At 47.3% G+C, this 20,417-nt stretch overlaps 1 protein-coding gene across 8 annotated transcripts in view; it reads left to right on the plus strand.

Moving 5' to 3' along the window:
* The window catches only part of LOC126547339 ((Lyso)-N-acylphosphatidylethanolamine lipase-like), a 100,754-nt gene that overhangs the window by 59,597 nt on the left and 20,740 nt on the right, over positions 1 to 20,417 (plus strand). For 5 of the 8 annotated variants that reach the window (XM_072288054.1, XM_055062707.2, XM_050195310.3 and 2 more), the window contains exons 2-4: positions 8,266 to 8,417; positions 9,824 to 10,117; positions 10,849 to 11,118. In XM_072288054.1, coding sequence (XP_072144155.1) covers positions 8,297 to 8,417; positions 9,824 to 10,117; positions 10,849 to 11,118 — 685 coding nt within the window. In that variant the 5' untranslated portion in view covers positions 8,266 to 8,296. Of the gene's footprint in view, positions 1 to 6,049; positions 8,418 to 9,823; positions 10,118 to 10,848; positions 11,119 to 20,417 lie in introns of those variants that run through there. The other 3 variants (XM_055062708.2, XM_072288052.1, XM_072288053.1) reach the window with 3 other exon arrangements.

Here is a 20,417-nt window from a genome sequence, read left to right on the forward strand (position 1 = left end):
TATGGTATTGTTGAGAAATTGAAGTTCTCGTTGTCTTGCGGCGAATCAATTATGAAGGCGAAAGCCTTAGACGGCTCTCGGGACGAAAATTGGTCCGTCCGGAGTTACGTCGTCGGGCGTTGTGGCAGCGAAATTCAACGGCAACAAAATTGGGGGTCGAACCCTCGGCCTTTGGTGTTAATTACGGCAAAGTGAATTAAGACACAGTTATAAGGCATCGCTTATTAAATCACAGTTAATTAAGGTAGCATTAATTAAGGCACTCGTACCCTCGACCTTTGCTGGGAGTCGAACCCACTTGGAGATTTGGGCAAACTGGCGATATCTCGAAGTTTGATTCCTTTTGACATCGTGAAGAACGTCAGTCGAACCCACTACCATTGGTGTTAATTAAAGCGAAGGTGATTAAGGCGTGGCTAATTAAGATATCGTTAAGTCACTCGAGTCCACGAGCTTTTGTGGCAGTGTAACCCACGACCTTGGGTGTTAATTAAGGCGACGTTAACTGAAGGGACACTAAAGGCAAATATTAGGTCATACTAAAGCGATAGATTAGTGCTCGAGAATCTCTAAGGAGTCAATATTATCGCCAAGAGAGCCTTAATAATCGAGAAATTCAGGCAAATGCAGGACATGATAAGAGACTCCCATGGCAGATTTAAGTACTTTCCCGATGACGAAAGCACACCTCAGTTAAATTCTGTCACTTGTACTCAACCATTCGTTGCAAGAAAGAATCCTTGCATTGTATTATCAGACGATATAAAATGCTATTTGTCCAGTTCTATTTCATTTTTAGAAAAAATAACTCGTTGAATTACCCTTGACAACGACTCGGGCGGTCTCGAAAGGTTTCGTTTATCTCGACTCTGCGCCGCCACTGCTTTCGCGTTTCAGTAGTTTTATTATCGCATAGTGCTGCGCTAGTTTTGCTGGTTCGCGAAACTAGCACAAACTGCAAATAGCAGACAATTCAACTTCCGCGTGATGTTGCGGTATGCCCGAACGGTCTACGCCACTTTACCAAAAGTAACCAAAAAGCAGCTCAACGGCGAATCCACCGCTCCAAGGAGGAAGGAAACTCTTCACCACTCTCTCTTTATCTGTCTTTTCTGTCTTGGCTCGGTACCGCCCTCTGTCGGGCGCCGTTTTATTCACCGACGGCAGCAGAGTGTGGTGATGGCGTATGCAACGTCACCGCTGCCTCGGTTTGGTGGCGGGAGATTTGAATTTAGGAAAGGGATTCGGACCCTTCAGATGCAATTTTCTCGTAAACTAAGTCGTGGTACAAAACAAGCGTTGCGAAGTTTCTGGAATGGTATTTAAACAGGGCACGTCGACTTAGTACTTGCCTTTAGTGTCCCTTTAAGGGACAGTCAATACAGGTATAGTTAATTAAAGCACAGGTAATTAAGATGACGTTAATTAACGCACTTGTACCCTCAACCTTTGGTGGGAGTCGAACACCTTTGGGGATATGGGCGAACCGGCGATATCTCCAAGTTGGATTCCAATTGACATCGTCAAGGTGGAGAGTCGAACACAGGACCTTTGGTGTTAATTAAGGTGAAGCTAATAAAGGCATGGCTATTTAAGATAGCGTTAATTAATACGCTGTAACTCACGACCTTTGGTGTCAATTAGGGCGAAGTTAATTAAGGTAAATGTAATTAAGTTATAGTTAAGGCCCACGACCTTTGGTGGATAGGAAGTCACTACGCATTAGAATGAAAGCGTCCAGTGATGCATGAATGTCTCGTGACCGGGCAGGCTGAATTTACCTTCATCCTCTTTAGCGTATGCTAAAGTGACGGTCAACTTTTTGTTCACACTCAGATATGGGTCATTCCACGCCAACCGTGGCGCTCTAGAAAAATCATTTCTCTCAAATAATTACGAAAAAATTCCACTGATATAAGCGTTACTTGAACAGTATTTCCGCAAAATATTCTGAACTGAGAAATTTTCGGCCACGTGAGCGCCATTTGAATTTCACGACATGATGGAAAACCAGGGGCAAGAAAGAAATTCGCCAAAAATCGACCTTATTGCGCATTATTTCAAAATTTGGGGTTTTGCGTTGTCTGAACATTGATGTTTCATTATAAAACAGTTTCACAGAATAACTTCATGGTTTTACTCCTTAGCACCGAGATGAAAATGAGCAAATTCTAGCGTTTATGCCAAATTTTTCACGAGAGAAGGTCAGGGGAGGAAACCTGGAATTACTTTTATAGAATTGTCACTAAAGCTTACTATCTTCTAGGATAATATAGGAATAACTTTATAAAATGCCAGCAACCGACGGTTTAACATGTCGGGACATTGGCCAAGCGTCGACCCGGGGTTATGCCTTACTCTGCACTACCCCAGTTCGACCCGTTTGTGGTGGGTCGTGAGGCTTGTGCTTTTCGAGCGAACCCCGGGCCTATACTCGACGGTCCATAGTTTAGTGTCCTTGTCTGTAGACTGCAGTGCACTTTGAAGTTCAGGCGGGTATGTCCTGGAGGTAGCTTCGGTCGCGAACCTGGCACAGTCCCACGTGATGTGCCACTGGTCCGCCGGACTCACTGCACAAACACCGCACACACCATTCGGTTAGAGTCCTGGGTGAAGCACGTGTAGCACTTGCGGGGCGAGGAGCGACCCGGTCTGTATCTGCCTTATGATGACGGCTTCCTCCCGACTAAGTGCCGGGGGGGGAGGCGCCATTGTCCGTCGAGCTAAGTGGTAACACTTGGTACTTCGCCCTAACTGGTCCCTCGGCCCTTCGTTTCGAACCACCACACGGTCACTCTCGGGGGCGAGGGAAGATAAGCACTCGCGCCGCCGAATGGGTCGTCTCGTTGTGGTTCGGTGTGGACGCACGCTCGCCGGCGTGCGCCTGGAACCACTTGGTACGTATGGTGCTGCCGCCGGTCTTCTATCTTCTAAAATTATATTTTCGCCTTTGTGATGCTCACGGGCTCCAAAATAAAAGCCTTAATTTGGCAAAAACGTTATTTTGGCCTATGTTCAGACGTTAGTAACACGCTAAGCTGGTTCATAAAAAAATAAGCAGGAGAGCGGATATCATTGGGAAGAATAACACCTTTCACGACGGAAATTTTATTCAAGGTAATTTGCGTTTTCATTGAGAAAAAAATTTTTGAATTTGAGTCCCACCATTGCATTACTTTGGTTCATGCTTCCACTTCACCTGATAACATGTTGGCAGGAAATGCAAAGCAGGGTGGTGCACATGGTGGTCTGTGTGGTGAGGAATAAAAGCCGCTATCACCAGAAGTTCGTAAAAATTCGAATCTTGAAGGTATGCTTACTTAAGGTAGATCGACACTGCGCACTTCCATGCTATTGGAAGTACACATATATGCGGGCGCCTAGGCGTTAAGTGGTAGAGCGGGCCACAAATCATTCATTTTCTCAGAATACTTTCATAAATGTAGTCTGAGAAAATGGTTTCCTGAGGCATGACATCACAAAGGCCCTGTGGTTCGTGTTCCAATAAAAACCTTGCCGACTACTGTCTATCTGACCCGAAGTAGCAGGAAGAATAGTATAGACAGCACAGAAGCAGTGAAATACGCTCGAGAAAGCTCCACATAAAAAATATTCACCATATAATCGGTCTGTTTTCACTGCTTTCAGGCGGACTGAACGTGTTTCGTTCAAGTGGGGCTTAAAGTTCGCGCTCATGAAAGTGATTTGTGGCCCGCTCTAACACTTCCCGCGTAGGCGGCCGCATATGTATACGGGCGGTTTCACTTGCGCGATAACAGCAGCGAGAATGCGGCCTCAAAAAACTTCCGGTCACGGGCTTTATCAGCCTACTGCTCCAGAACACTAAGTGCGTTTTTAAGTTGTTTGACTGTGCTGAAAGTCTATATTTAAGTTTTTATATAAAAAATATGCCCATTACGCCTCAAAACTAATACAAAAAAATTTTTCGTATAACGTATACGGTAACATTCACTTGTAGAATTGTCGTCATGTATAGAGGAAAAGTGTTGAAAATCTGCGGGCTTATATTTTAACGCACTCCTGCTACTCGATATCACAGCCAATGCCTTTCTTGCTCGCTAAATTTGCCTATCGCAGCCAATGCCTTTCTTTCTCGCTACGTCAATGAGCAAAACACGGAAGCCGTACAGGGTCTATGTTTGTAAACAGTGAAAGGGTCTTTACTTCCAGTAGCAAGGAAGTGCGCGAATTCGATCTGCCTTAAGTAAGCGTAGCTTAAAGATTCAGATTCTTATGAACTCCTGGTGATATCTGATTTGATTCCTCGCCACACATACCACCATGTGCACCACCCTGGTTTGTATTTCCCACCAACATGCTATCAGGTGAAGTGAAAGCACGAACAAAAGTAATGCAATGGTGGGACTCAAATTCAAAATTTTTTTTCTCAATGAAAACGCAAATTATTTTGATTAAAATTTCCGTGGTGAAAGGTGTTATTCTTCTTAATGAAATGCCTTTTTCTGCTTATTTTATTATGAACCACCTTAGTGTGTTACTAACGTCTAAACATAGGCCAAGATAGCGTTTTTGCCAAATTTAGGCTTTTATTTTGGAGCCCGTGAGCATCACATAGGCGAAAATAAAATTTTAGAAGATAGTAAGCTTTAGTGGCAGTTCTATAAAAGTAATTCCCGGTTTCCTTCCCTGACTTTTTTCCGGGAAAAATTTCGCAAGAACGCTAGAATTTGCGCATTTTTACCTCAGTGCTAAGGAGTCAAAAAACACGAAGTTATTTTGTGAAACTGATTCATAATGAAAGAGCAATGTTCAGACAACGCAAAACCCCAAATTTTGAAATAATCCGCAATACAGTCGATGTTTGGCGAATTTCTTTTTTGCGCCTGGTTTTCCATAATTCCGTGAAATTCACATGGCGCTAACGTGGACAAATCTTTTTCCGTTCAAGATATTTTGGGGAAATACTGTTCAAGTGATGCTTATATACCTGTAATTTTTTTCGTAATTATTTGAGAGAAATGATTTTTCTCAAGCGCCACGGTTGGGACCGTTTGCGTGGAATGACCCTTATAGTCGCTCTAAGTAGTCTTCCTCAGCCTTCTCAAAGGTCGCTGCATCTTGTGGATACCTTCGCAGAAAAGTTTCGTCATTCATTTGTTCAACTGACATGTAGAAACCAATGTTGTAGCTGATTCGTCCCTACTAGTGGCCATTTCCCGACTAGTCGCCTGAAAAAACGTCTCTCCCGTCCTCGATAGCAAATTTTGGTTATGCGCTGGAAGTTGTTTCGTGTCCTCTAGGGAGCGTTCTGCCACAAATTATCCTTAACTCGGCTCATTAATAGCCGCGATAGAAATATTTCAGTGCCGCGAACCCATGATTTCAAGAGGCGAGCTCCACTGCCAAGCGAGACACTCTCTCCACTTGCCCCGTCTAGCTTCCGCAAGAGAAATTCCTTCCCTGCGTTCTCCCATACCGGACTTGGAGGATCGCGTGATGCATACGTGACGGGCCCCGCCTTCATTTTTTTATCTCCTCGCTTTTTTGCTACATTCTAGCGACCATATTATTGCGGCGCGGCGCACTTGAGCTGACGGCGTCGCGCGCGAGCTGTTGTGATTGTCTCGTTTCGCGCAACGCACAATTTTGTGCGCTGTGCACGAGGACACCTGACTAGCGGTATAAGTCTGTGCTACACGAATACTGAGGCAGACACAAGCGGATCACAGAGCATGATCCCGCGCTGGAACACGGTAGAAAATGACAGTTTCGCTGTCTGCGCGCGCGACTGCACGACGTGGGAACAAGCAGACGAAACGGAAGTACGTCTCTCTTGCTGCGGTGCGAAGTAAAACAAAAACATGCAGACATTCGACTTGTGTGTTTTATTATTTCTCTAAGTTTTAATTCGTCTGTTCTCCGGGGCTAGCGCGTATTTTCCCTACTGAAAAATTTTCCTCACTACGCCTCCATCGCCAACAGCTCCTTTCTCCAAGCCTACAATGCCCAAATCGAGGATCCAGCTTGTCAGAACGCCTTCATTTCCTCCTCTAAGTGTCCACCGTGAAAATGTGTTCCGGCTCTTGTGGAGGCCGCGGAGAACATTTGTTTTGCGCAAAACCAGCTCCAAAGAAGACTGCAGACAACGCTGACTGAACATTTCCTGCTTCTCTTTTCGAGGGGGAGCGAGGGAGAGAGAGGTCCGAGACTGAGAGTGTTTTCGGGCGTTCTTTAAAAGGAATATAAGGAGAAAAAAACAACAAAACGACAGCACGCGTTTTAGGTTTTATAATCAGACTGACGGCTCATAGGAGTGGGAACCAGCACAGGCTGGTTCCGAGTCCTTATCAAGAAGACAAGGAGAGTACAGTGAAAAGGCAGCTGCTAATACTTGCTTCTGTTCATACTGCACCCGAATGAACTACATGGCACGGCCAAGCGACAGGTACTTAGCTCATGTTGTTCACTAATTTGCCTAGCAGCAGCAATTCAGCTATGCAAGTTTGCGTGCGCCACGCTGGCATGTGAACGTCGGAGATGGTTTAATTAAGCATTAACAAAAACAATTTTATGCGCATGATTCACGACCGTAGCCGCATCTTACATGTTGAGCGCTTTTAGGTTTGATTCGGGGGCTAAAGGTCCCAAAGCCACCTAAGGGTCATGAGAAATACCGTTGTGGAAGGCGCCAGATTAATATTAGCCACCTGTGGTTCTCTGCCACGTACCGAAACCTCGGTACACTAGCGTTTTTGCATTCACCTCCCATCGAAATGTGTGCACTACTGTCTGAAGTAGAGCTTTCACCTCCAAATTAACGAGGTGAAAAGCGCCTGCAGCGGTTTCAGCCAAATGGTTGACAGCACCTCGACCGCGTCATCCTAGGAGATGCGAGTAAAATTCTACTAAAACCTATTACCGTTGCCCATTATCCTATTATTGCAAGGACTTAGTTCATAAGAAGCCCCAGCGCGGACTAATTTGTTACTAGCGTGAATTTTAGGAAGTGTATATTTCGGAAGAGTCGTGCGCAGTAAGTCATCGCCGTGGCGATCGTCTCGTTACGACACCCTTCGCTATCACGAATGTTGGGCGCCTGAACAGTGGTCAATTAAGAAACGTTCTTACGTAAGATAAATTTTGTAAATATGAGCTGTAGTTACTAAAATGTGGCGTATGGTTCAAAAATATATCGAGTAACGAAGCTTTGTAGTTTCCTGTCTTTGCGACTGACTCAACCAGGTGGCTGCGCTTCGCGGTGCAACTGTTGACGAAAGCTGTATTTTGCTCCAATGTTATTAGATAGTGGTGGTTTAGTGACAGATCAGCAAAGGGAAACACATGTGCAGTACTGTTGGAGAGTATTGGGCATTGTACCCAAAAACAAAGCCAGCAGCGGCGTCGGAGCCACATGGAGAACAATGCGCGCGCCCGGGGCTGGCTGGACGGGCGTGTATAAATAGCGCGCAACCTCACTACTATATTTCACTGATTCGCTTTACTCAAACCATATATATATATATATTATGTTGCGATAGAGGTGGTAGCCTACGTGCTCATCTTACTGGTAAATGAACGGCTTTTAAGCACGCCTCTTCTAATAAGCCACGTGAAGCTTTTTCACTCTCGGGTATGACTCACTCACATGGCGGCACGCTATTGTTTCCGGACATCGCTTCAGTGCAGGTGCAGTACTTACAATGAGCCTTGTCTAAATGAGAATGAAAGTGAGGACAGCTTCCGCACAAGGAAACCAACGAAAGAAAGCAAAAACATAAAACCCCCTTGGTGTTGTACACTTCGGCTGAGCCAGTCGAACAGCTATTGGCGACACGTCAGCGTTGTGTGACTCGTTCTGCGATCGCAAAGGGGGTTGCTATTCTGCTGTTCGCTTTGTGCTCTTTTTTACATGCCTCAGAATGAGCCGGGAAACGCGCGGCCGTACTTACAGCCCCGTCAGTTCTGTGAAAGGCCAAGTCCGCCCGAATACCAACGTGGGATGCGGCAGCAAGTACAGCAGGAAGGCATATCTTTCTCCAATGCGTTGTATGAGGAAGTGCGGACAAGGCTTTTCTCCTGCACCGCGTTCCTCGACGTGGAAGGGGAAGTGAAAACGATGGGGGATTTGGGCGGTAGGGGAGCTCCCCCTCTTTCTTCAGCAAATGGGGAACTCCGCTTTATCTTCCCAGAACCCGATTTTTCAAGGTCGACCGGTCGGTCGGCCTGCTCGTTCAGGGAACTGAGTTCCTCCCCCCCCACCTTTTTTTTTTGTTGTTGTTGCAGGTTGCGCTACTACAAGAAGACCCTGCTAGATATGGTGCGGCGCATCCTCAGTTATTTCCTCACTGTGCTCACGCTGCGCCTGCGCTCCTTCTTTTGCTGGTGCCCGTCGTCGAGGCAGAGTCTGGACGATGCCGAACGGCGAGTCCTTGGCTGTGAGTATTCGCTTCCACGGTAGATCGCTTCACGAATGCGTTTCATAATGATTAGGTAATTATTAGGATGTCTCATTTGCACAGCCCATCTTGCGCAACAGTGAATGAGCAGTGTGTTTTGAGCAGTGCTCGTGCGCCCACTTCAACACGTGGACGGTGCGCACGTGGACAGCGCGCAGGCTGCTTGCGTCATGCGGCCTTCGCGTGTTCCAAGTGTGTGTTATTGGAATGAGTAATCGACAAAGTGCACAATTATCGCTTAAACGTGATTATTTGGTGTTGTTTAGGAGGCCTGGTTATGCAGAATGTGGCTCGACTGATGTAAGTACGCGCTACTTAGGCGGGATGAACAGTACGCTATTTAGCCCGACTCTTCATGTACGCGGTGAAGTTTAAACGTATCAGTAGCCGGCAAGCTGTCACCGGCAGATTAGTCGCCAGCAGTCACAGCATCACCGTTTTGATTGTCATTGGATTTGTCGATAAATTATTTTATGGTTGGTGCTAGTTTTTTTCCCCATCCCATTCTGCTGTCCGTTCTATTTTGTTGCCTTGTTGCGGTGTCATTCTCCATTCATTGAATGAACGCGACATGCCTGAGGTGTGCTGTGTTGCGCATTTTAACCCGATGATATGTCACGCTCTGGTCATTCATTGAACATGGCGTGCGAATACATTGTGTTGCGTTGCGCTTATTGTCTACCGCTGTTTTGTTGTTCGCAAGAACTTGTACGTTAGGAAACCCAGTGCCTCAAATTAAAAAAAATTATATCGTGCACAACGGAGTCAGCACCGACTCACCTGACCACGTTTTATATATTTTAGGCATTGCTCCTTTGTTAAAAGCAGAAAAAAAAGATGCTTGAATAAACAAGCTTTGCCGTCGCGAATGAGTGCTGAAAATACTTTTTATATATGCTAGATTAAGTTTTTGTATTTTTCTGAGAGTCGCTTGAAAAGATTACTCTTGTCGGCGAAAAAACTCAAGCGATGACTGAGCTTCCTCGTCTGAATATCTAGGCACCGATGACGTCACCGTTTGAGATGATAGGCGACGCAGTATTTTTCTTATCTCACTCCTTCGTTTTACTGATTAACTTTTCAGAGTTGTCATATTGAATTTCCCTTTATTTTGTCGCAGGCTAACTTGTTCAATAATGATTCATTATCACTGACCAGTCAGTTCCGAACTGTGAACTTACAGTGGTGTTTAAGAAACTAGATGGGGACATCAGCGCCGGTCTTTCACTTTTGAGTTTTATGCCAAAACTGCGCTCTTGGAGAACGCGGGGCATTTGCTGTTTGAGAAATACCAATCTAGGCGTATGACCTCATCATTTTCATTAAGAGTCCCTTAACCGCTTGAGCTGGCCGTGTCGTGCTCACACGTGACGCTTCTCTCGCAGCGATGGGGAAACAATACAGCGGATACTACGTGGACGTGGGGCGCATCAGCGACAGCCCGCCGCGTAGCAGCCGCGTGTGGACGATCCAGCTGGAGCCGGACGAGGAAGCCGACGGGGCGCTGCCGCTAGTGCTCGTGCACGGCTACCTGTGCGGCGCGGCGCTCTGGGTGCTCAATTTGGAGGCGTTGTCCCGCCGCCGGCGCGTCTATGCCATCGACCTTCTCGGGTTCGGCAAAAGCTCGAGGCCCGCGCTGTCCAGCGATGCGGGGATGGCGGAGGCCCAACTCGCTCAAGGTGCGCGCCGATAATCTGCCTGGCTTGATCGCTGTTGGACCAGCCGAAGCAGTCGTCTTGGCTTTCTGTTCTTGTACATACTGGTGCAAAAGTAAGACCAGGGCACAAAAAGAAGGAGACGTACGGCACAAGCACATGGGTATTAACACTGGCAAATCAGAGCCGACCACTCTGGTATGCCACGCGCTATTTCCGTGGGTCTCACTTTTTTGCGTTTGTCTTGCTTTTGCTCTATGCTCTATGGTATATCCAAGAGGTCAGCGCCAACTAGTTCAGCAGTAAACCTTGTTACGGCATTTAGTTTATCATATGCGTGAAGAGAAAGGGATACAAGTCACGTGCCTGCTGTCTTAGAAATGCTGGTCGCATGCAATTCGAACCAACGACAAGCGACAACCAGGCGTATTCGCTGACGATGCTTCGGAGGCGCATTAATTATCCCCGGCCGCTAACTCCCCACCGCTAGTGCGCGAGAACCTTACGGTACAGCAAATTGTTTACATACGAGGTATTTGATGAAGTGCCATCGCATAACTTCTTTCGTGTGAAGGTGTCAAGAAGAATCTGACGAAATAAAATAGGTCACCCGCCACTTCTTTCGCGTTTAGAGCTAGTCGGACGCGCAACTAGCCAGTGTGCAGAGGTCGTCAACGAATATTTTGACAGGCATGCCTGCCGTAATTTCGGGGCAGTTGGTTCATTGATGGTTCGCCCCCTTACACGGTGCGCAGCTCTGGAGGGGTGGCGTTGCCAGATGGGTCTGGAGCGGTTCGTGCTGCTGGGTCACAGCTTCGGCGCCTTCGTGGCATCCGCCTACACGCTACGGCGGCCCGAACACGTGGCTCACCTGATCCTCGAGGACCCGTGGGGATTCTCCGAGAGCCGCGTGCCCGACAATGCTTTTCAGCTGCTGCCCTGGCTTGTCGCCGCCTTCACACGTGGTCTCAAGTTCTTTAGCCGCGCCGACATTTGCACGTTGTTGCGCGCTGGAGGCATGCTCGGTGAGTAGGTGACCGCTCTGCGTGTTCGCCGTGCGCACAGCGGTGATTAATAGCTCATGGACTGACTAAGAAGGAAATTACATATCCATGTACCTTGTCTGTTCGACGTAGCCATAAGAAAGCTCAGTGCGCTCAGTACATCGTTTGCAAAAGCCTGAAGTAAATATTGTGGGCAGGTCTCTGGCATACTGTTCTACTGTGAGAATCCCCTCAGATACCTTTTAAAGATTGGTTCTTTCTATCGTTTTGCCCCTGTGGAAACCCTAGAACAGTCTGATTAATCGAACAACGTTGCTGAGGCTGATTATTGATGCAGTATGTACATGGGCAGAAATTATTTTTCATAATAAATCGGTACCTCTATAAACCGGTGCAAAATCGGTGTACACGGGCGGCGAACGCGAACAGGCGCGTCGAAATGTCGTTCCTCGCGGATGACTAATCACGTAGTCGGCAAACTGCGATTTGAGTGTTACACGCGCGTCGACCACTGAGGCATACTGCATGCAGCAGTACATGTTTTCGCTTCCAAAATTTTGTCCGCACTCTCTCTATGTGGGAACAGTAGAAGCCTACAGAAGTCGCCAAACTTTTGCGGACAGTTTGCTAAAACAAGCAAACATGATATTCATCATCATCATCATCAGCCTGTTTTATGTCCACTGCAGCACGAAGGCCTTTCCCTGCGATCTTCAATTACCCCTGTCCTGCGCCAACCGATTCCAACTAGCACCCACGAATTTCCTAATTTCATCGCTCCACTTAGTCTTCTGCCGTCCTCGACTGCACATCCTTTCTCCTGGTAACCCTAATCGTCCAACGGTTATCTAACCGGCGCATTAAATGACCTGCCCAGCGCCATTTTCTCTCTTGATGTCAATTAGAATATCGTCGATACCTGTTTGCTCTCTGATCCAAACCGCTCTCTTTCTATCTTTTAACGTTATGCCTCGCAATCTTCGTTCCATCGCTCTTTGCGCGGTCCTTAATTTGTTCTCAAGCTTCTATCTCAGTCTCCAAATCTCTGCCCCATATGTCTGAACTTGTAAAATGCACTGATTGTGCACCTTCCTTTTCAGTGATAATTGTAAGCTTCCAGTCAGGAGCTGACAATGTCTGTCGTATGCGATCCAACCCAATTTTATTCTTCTATGAGTTTCCTACTCATGACCAGGATTCCCTGTCAATAATTGAGCTAGGTAAACGTACTCCTTTGCCCGGCTATTCATCATTACCTTTGTCTTTTGTATATTAATCTTCAACCCCACTCTTACACTCGCTCTGTTGAGGTCCTCAATAATTTGTTGTAATTCGTCTGTATTGTTGCTGAATAGAACAATGTCATCGGCAAACCAGAGGGTGCTGAAATATTCGCCATCGATCCTTACTCCTTGCAATCTTCCAATCACGCAGTGAATATCATTGAAGAGATTGTGTCTCCCTGTATGACCCCTTTCTTCATATGTATCTTCCTGCTTTTCTTGTGTAGAATTAAGGTAGCTGTAGAACCTCTGTAGATATTTTCCAAGGTATTTACGTAATCATTCTGTACTCCTTGATTACGTAATGCCTCTATGACTACTGGTATCTCTACTGAATCAAATGCCTTTTCGTAAAATATGACAGCCATATAGAGAGGCTTATTGTACTCTGAGGATTTCTCGATAACCTGATTAATGACATCGATGTGACCCATTGTAGAGTAGCCCTTCCTGAAGCCAGCCTGTTCCCTTGGTTGACCAAAGTCCAGTGTTGCCTGTGTTCTATTAGAGATAATTTTGGTAAATATTTTATATTATACTGGGAGTAAGCTAATGTGCCTATATTTTTTCAATTCTTTAACGTCTCCCTTTTTGTGGATTAGTATAATGTTTGCATTCTTCCAGTTTTCTGGGACGCTTGCAGTCGATAGACACTTCGTATAAAGAGCCGCCAGTTTTCCAAGCATTGTGTCTCCTTCATCTTTGATTAAATCGACTGTTATTCCATCTTATCCTGCCGCTCGTCCTCGTTTCATGCCTTACAAGGCCCTTCTAACCTCATCGCTAGTTATAGGAGGGGTTTCTGTATCCTGTTCATTAGTGTTTCTAATGGACGTATCCTGACTCCTCTTGGTATTGCGCAGGTCGGTATAGAGTTTTTCCGCGTCTTTTACTATATCTTTGAGATTGTTGATATATTACCCTGCTTATCTTTCAATGTATACATCTTTGTTTGTCCTATGCCGAGTTTCTTTCTCACTGATTTCAGGCTGCGTCCATTCTTTACGGCTTCTTTAGTCTTTCTCACATTACAGTTTCGAATATCACTTATTTTCGCCTTGTTGGTCAGTCTTGACAGTTCCGTGAATTCTATCTCATCTCGTGAGTTGGACACTTTCATTCTTTGTCGTTTCTTTATTAGGTCCTTTGTTACTTGGGAGAGCTTACCTACTGGTTGCCTTGGTGCCTTGCCTCCTATACTTCAATTGGTGCCTCTGAAGCCAGCCTAGTTACGCTTTCATTCATTAACTCTATGTCGTCATCATCTCTCTGTTCTAAGGCTGCATATTTGTTTGCAAGTAAAAAAAATTAAATTATGGGGTTTTACGTGCCAAAACCACTTTCTGATTATGAGGCACGCCGTAGTGTGGGACTCCGGAAATTTCGACCACCTGGGGTTCTTTAACGTGCACCTAAATCTAAGTACACGGGTGTTTTCGCATTTCGCCCCCATCGAAATGCGGCCGCCGTGGCCGGGATTCGATCCCGCGACCTCGTGCTCAGCAGCCCAACACCATAGCCACTGAGCAACCACGGCGGGTTGTTTGCAAGTACCAGCCTGCATTTGTCTGCTTTTACTCTTACTGCCTCTAGGTTGGCCTGTTTCTTCTTGATCAAGAATACTCTTTCTTTCTTCAAACTGAGGTGAATCCTATCCCTCACTAAGCTATGATCACTACACTTTACCCTACCCATAACTTCTACAGACTGCACTATGCTGGGATCAGCAGAAAGGATGAAGATAATTTCATTTCTTGTTTCACCATTAGGGCCTTTCCAGGTCCACTTTCTGTTGCTACGCTTCCCGAAAAAAAGTGTTCATTATTCGAAGCTTATTCCTTTCTGCGAATTCTACCAGCATCTCTCCTCTAGCGTTCCTAGAATCGACGCCGTAGTTGCCAATTGCTTGTTCACCAGCCTGCTTTTCCCCCCACTTTTGCATTGAAGTCGCCCTTTACTACAGTGTACTCAGTTTGCACTTTTCTCATCGCCAATTCAACATCTTCATAAAACTGATCTACTTCCTCATCATTGTGCCTGGATGTTGGAGCGTAGGCTTGTACTGCCTTTAATCTGTACCTCTTATTAAGTTTGATTACGACTACAGCTACCCTCTCATTAATGCTGTAAGATTCGTCAGTGTTGCCCGCTAGGTCCATATGGATTATGAATGCTACCCGGTATTGCTTCTTATCTAGGAGACTTCTATAGCAGAGGACATGTCCGTTATTCAGTAATGTATAAGCCTCACCAATTCTTCTAATCTCACTAAGGCTGGTGCGTGAAGTCAAATTAAGAGGTTGCTATACATATTTTGTGAACTCGGTTTTAATTTCATTCAAACAGCACGCCTCGGGAGGAGAAACGCCATCCAGCGCAGGCCGAGTTAGTTTTGCGCTCACAAACGTGTTTTCGTGCTGATATGAATATAAGTTGGGTGGTTCGATTCCGGCATAAGTTCTTTCTTTTTGCGCTCTGTTTGGGATTCCTAGTTTTTTCGCATACAACCATCTGTCCCTGCTTTCGTTATGACAGGATTTCGAATTCAGGTACTTGGCGGAGGTAGTGAATAGTGTCGCAGTATATATGGGAGACTGCAGAGGAACAGTACACAATACGTTTTGTTTCACTTTTTGGCGCTTACCTTGTGCCCAAACAATAATAGCCATCTATCTTGCGTGTATTTTTTCTTTCTTTAACACTGCGCTCGCTACTTTCCTGTCAAGAACGCTGTTACCCTGATACGTGTGCGCTGTTCGTGACCTCAAAGTACCAGACGCGTAGCGTTAATGAAAGCGGGCAAAACAGACGACGATTATTGTTGAAGGACAAGGTAAAACCTACAGCGTGTAAAATGTTCTTATAGTGTAATAGTGAAGTCGATGGTGTGCCATGTCAAGTCAGAGTGGGCAGATTGAACCTTGACGTTCAGAATTTTACGGCATAGGCTTCAAGGCATTCATTGCCTTGAGTGCTTCGTACGCAGGAGCATTGTCATTTAAGTAAACAACTTGCAGCTTCGCTGGTTTCTCGCTTTAGCATTGCGTTTAGTTAATAGCAAGGTGCCAAAATGATCCATGTTCACGATATATTAATGGAGATGGGTGATAGACATTGGAGTAATTTAATGCGATAGCAATTACATGGACAATCCAAAAGCATTTTTGCCGTCGGCATGGGCGTCGGCATCGCCGCGAGGTTCCATATTACGTCCAGGGGCGATAACACCATCGCCGCGCGGCCTACGCTGTATGTGCGATTGAAAGCTTGCGAGGGGAGCCGATGATGGGCTGGTCAATCTCGCCTGCCTGAAAAGGACAATGCGAAAAGGAAGCGCGCCGTCTTCTCTCTCGCGCGAGGCACCTAACGTTGCAAGGCGCCGGGGAGCGGGGGGGGGGGGGGGGGGGAGGAGCTGCAACTGCGCATGTGGCGGCTGCGCGCGGCCGTATCTTGAGAGGGATCTGCGTTGGAGGCAAAGTCTAGATACAGTCGCGATCAAAAATACGTGGCCCACGGCTCCGGGCGCAGGAGCGGCTGCGAGCCACATCGCGGCGCTGCTATTTCTATCGGGCGCCTGCTGTGAGGCTGCACCGAGTGGCAACAAACTTCGCCTTCACTCTCGTGCAGCCGCGGCCCTCAGCTGCGGAGGGTCAGTGCACAGCAGGGCGCTTCCATTTTGCTTCGTTTGCCGTGCTGCCGTAGTTCTTGGCACGGCTTGCAGGTTCGGACGGTTTCTGCAATGTGAGTCTAGTAACGCTTTCGCCTTACAGGAGAATGCAACATTAGTCAGGACGGGCGTTGACACCAACAAAGTGGTGGCTCTTTGCTTGCTACTCCTATGCACCAATGCCTTGCCATGGCGCCCTTCACTGAGAGCCAGCATGCACGTGTGCCGTCCGATCAAACGCCAGGCACGGAAGCGCGGCACACACGGGCGCGAGGCGCACGTAAACATGAAACGTGAAACCAAATCGGGCACTGCCAGGCATACGTCCCGTGCGCTTACACGTTAAAAAAATTTTACACCCTGTGAGGTGTATATCTGCTACACAACGATAATCGTCACCTGCCTTGCTTGCGTTTCCTTTCTTGAAAACGCCGCGCGCTACTTTCCTGTCGGGAATGCTATGTCATGCTGATAACGCGCATGCCGTTCGTTACTGCGAAGTACCGGGCTCGCAGCGTTAAAGAAAAGAAATGCGGACACGATAGATGACGTTTATCGTTGTGTGGCAAGATACACCAGAAAATATGCGCCCCATCTCCCTTACCTCTAGCTTAAGTAAACTCTTTGAGCACGTCATCCTAGCTATAGACTGCACGGCCACATGGAAGACACCGGTCATTACCCACACTCAATGCTTGGATTCCGATCTGGCCTATCCACACAAGATACCATACTTCAACTCACGACCCCCTCATATCTACGCACACCAAAACGGTACTGGCGATTAACCTCAAGAAGGCCTTCGACAACGTCACTCACGAGGCCACCCTAAAAGCTATGTTATACCTAGGCGTTGGCCAACGAGCATACAACTACATAAGGGCTTTCCTGCAAAACCGAACGGCCAGCATGTGCGTAGACAACCTTCACACGTGCCGCTACACACTAGCGAACGTAGGCACACCGCAAGGCTCCGTGCTGCCCCCTTTCCTTTTCAATGAAGTACTTATTCCGCTTGCACGAAAGCTACAGCAAATTCCGCATCTCGACCATACTCTGTACGCGGGTGATATCACCCTGTAGACTACCTATGGATCAGATGCCCAAATCGAAGAAACACTGCAGACATCCACAATGGTAATACAGGACGAGGTCACCATAGTAGACGTCACCTCCTCACCGGAAAAATCTGAACTTTTCTTGGTAAACTGTATCATACTCCTGTCAGAATCTACATGCACAATAGGGAGGTCCACTGGTCAACACCATTCGAATCCTGGGCCTCTACCTGCAACAAGATGGCAGAAATACTGAAACAATCAAACGCTTAAAGAACACACTAGCAGCCACCACGCAGCTAATACGCAGAGTAACAAATAAAGCTCACAGCCTGCGTGAATCAGATACTCTGCAAGTGATACTAGCGTTTACCATGAGTAGAGTACTGTATTCTACCCCCTACCTGAACCTAAATGTAACCGAAACCCAAACAATAAATTCTACAATCGGGCAAGCTACCAAGGCAGCGCTCCGTCTGCCCAAAAACACCAGTAACGAACGTCTGGCGCAATTAGGTGTGCATAACACCATACAAGAAATAACCGAAGCACACCTACAGGCACAATATGTCCGATTAGCCAGCACCCCTACCGGAAGACATATACTTTCTAAACTTCAAATTAGCCTTCCTGCTAATCATGACTCACTAAAAGCCCTTCCCATGGCAATTCGTCAAACGCTACGCATTCGACCGCTCCCCCGTACCATGCGCCCCCAACCAAAACCGTGAGTGACGAAAAGCCAGAGCAGCAACCCTTCATAAACATACGGCAATGAACAGAATGCAATATGGATAGACGCTGCATGTGATCAGCACGGAGCCACAGCTGTTGCTTACACACCGAACCACCCCTCCCTTAATACAGGAACTACCCCCGGGAACAGACCCAGATGAAGCTGAAGAGCGCTACAGCGCTAGCGCTCGGCAGCTCCAGTGCTACCTACTTCCTGAGTGACTCTAAAGCTGCACTGCTAAATTATGCTAGGGGCAGAGTTCACCCTGCCACCTTCCACACACTGACCCAGAGCCCCCCCTTCTCCCGCAGCGCTGAGCTCAACTGGGTGCCCACGCGCTCGGGAAACCCCGGCAATGAGGCCGCCGATTCTTTAGCCCAAGGGTCGAGAAACCGGGCACAGGCGGACCTCATGGGGGGTTTCTCGAGGGAGCGTGCGTGTGCCTTCGCTGACCTCATCGCGAATGCTCGTGCCTCTCGGCACGAGCATACCCATTCCCTCACTCTTCCCTCACTACCAGAGAGCAACACTTATGGCGCCGCCTGCAAACGCGCACGCTACCTACTCCATCTCTCCTATCCCCCCACCGACCCATGACACCTTCTTGCCCTCTGTGCAATGCGCCAAAAGCAAACCTCACCCATATACTCCTGGCCTGCCCATTTTTCCTCCCGCCGGCGGGCCGGTACCACTCCAAACCTGGGAGGACTGGATCTCGCTACGCTCCACGGACCCGGCAAGGCAGAAGATCGCCGCCAGCCGGGCTGCCAGCGTCATGGACATGTTAAACATGAACGTTTGAGTGCAGTGGGGTCGTGCGGGGACCCAGGGGGCCTGGGAAGTCCCAAATTTCTTTGCAAAATAAAGGTTTTTCCACCTCCTCCTCCTCAAAGGGTGTAAACTTAGAATGTATGCTAGAGGTGCGAGTTGGCGCGGGGAGGAAGGCAAGCGCGCACTGAGGAACCCTCTTTCCCACTGACCGTCAGCTGCGAAACAGCCGAACGCCGCACTTGAAATTTATCAAGTGCATTACTTGACTACAAGAGAGTGAGGGCGAAGATTGGCGTGGCTCCCCTCCGCCGCCGTGCAGGGTGAAGACAACCGCGTCGTCTGCTACGGCGTCCGCCATTATGATGCCCGCTCCGTAGGCAGGCAACGGGCGTCGCGCAGCTGCACGTACAGTTCGCTTTGATAGCGTGTGCTGCTTTAATGATATGTCGAGAACACGAAATGTTCGCATCAGCAGTGTGAAGATATCAATTTAATATTCTGTCATTTTTATTTTTAAAGCGGTATTTCCAACTGGACTTGCTGGCAGCAGAAAACTGCCGTCCACGCCAGCCGCGCAGACCTTAAAAGAACGTCTTGTTGGGCTAGCTGGTGACTGTTCACCTTGGTTAAAGGCACGAAACATACGCAGGCACGAGTCCCGCCGTCTTTCGCTGTGTCTGTATGTGAGTTTCGTGCCTTTAACCAAAGCGTAAAGACCGTTTGGCTGCCAGCTGAAACCCGAATTTGTTTAACAAATCGCGTGCCACCACGGGACAAAAGAATAATTGTCATCGCACACCCTACTTTCAAATCTTGTTTTCGAATCAATCATCAGTTAGCCCATTTACGGGCTGAATACTGCAACGCTGAGTAGAAAGCAATGATCGTAACAGTCAAATAACCACTCCGCGGTTGAAACGAGGCCGTGTGTTGGTGATGTTCTACCAATGTTGAATGGTTGTTTCGGGTTGACGGAAACTGCAGTGAATGTAGCAGCTTTTCATTTGTGTCTGTCTTACCTGTTTGTGTCTAGGGAAAACACGGGGAATGCGGGAGATTCCCCATGTTCCCCGCATTGGACTTGTTCCCCGAATTGACCAAGTGGACTTGTCTTCTTATTGAAGAAGACAAGTCCACTTGTCGAAACGTTGGCTCCTGCTTAAACCTTGTTCTCGTTTTGCTCATCTGTTTGTATCTGTGTTACCTGTGCTGACATTTGCGAATTTTTTCACGTCGCACATTTTAACCAATATCACATCCACGGCCTTTCTTTGTGATTTCGTAGCATCGGGTGTGATGGATCCGTGGTAGAGGGCATCGGAAATTTTTCCAGCCGTCCGCCCGGTTCTGCTCACAGGCGCTTTCTTCAAACTTTGCCTGCAGCACGCAAGCACGCAATGGTGACACCAGCTTATCACTGTTTAAATTGAAAAAGCTTCACGCTGACCTTCTAAACAGCCCAATATAACTAACACACACACAGGGACTTTCACGAACAGTGATAAGTGAAATTTAGGGGCTCGCTAATACATAATCAGGAAGAAGCCAAAGACTGTCGGCTTTCTCTGAACAAACAGGGACAATGTGAGGAAATTCTACAATATGAACTGAAGGCATGTGCGCTTTCCAAACTAAAATATTAAAGCTTCTTGCCTATACTGACAGGTGGAACAAGGGTAGTGAGCTAAGAAATCATTTTAAATATAGAAAGTGGCACCCTGTTATATTATATGTATGCTCAAAAAAGCAATGTTGTAGGTCAACACTGGCGTCATGCTGTCCACAAAGTTCGCGGAACCCAAACA

Source organism: Dermacentor andersoni, chromosome 1 (assembly GCF_023375885.2).
Source record: "Dermacentor andersoni chromosome 1, qqDerAnde1_hic_scaffold, whole genome shotgun sequence".
NCBI lineage: Eukaryota > Metazoa > Arthropoda > Arachnida > Ixodida > Ixodidae > Dermacentor > Dermacentor andersoni.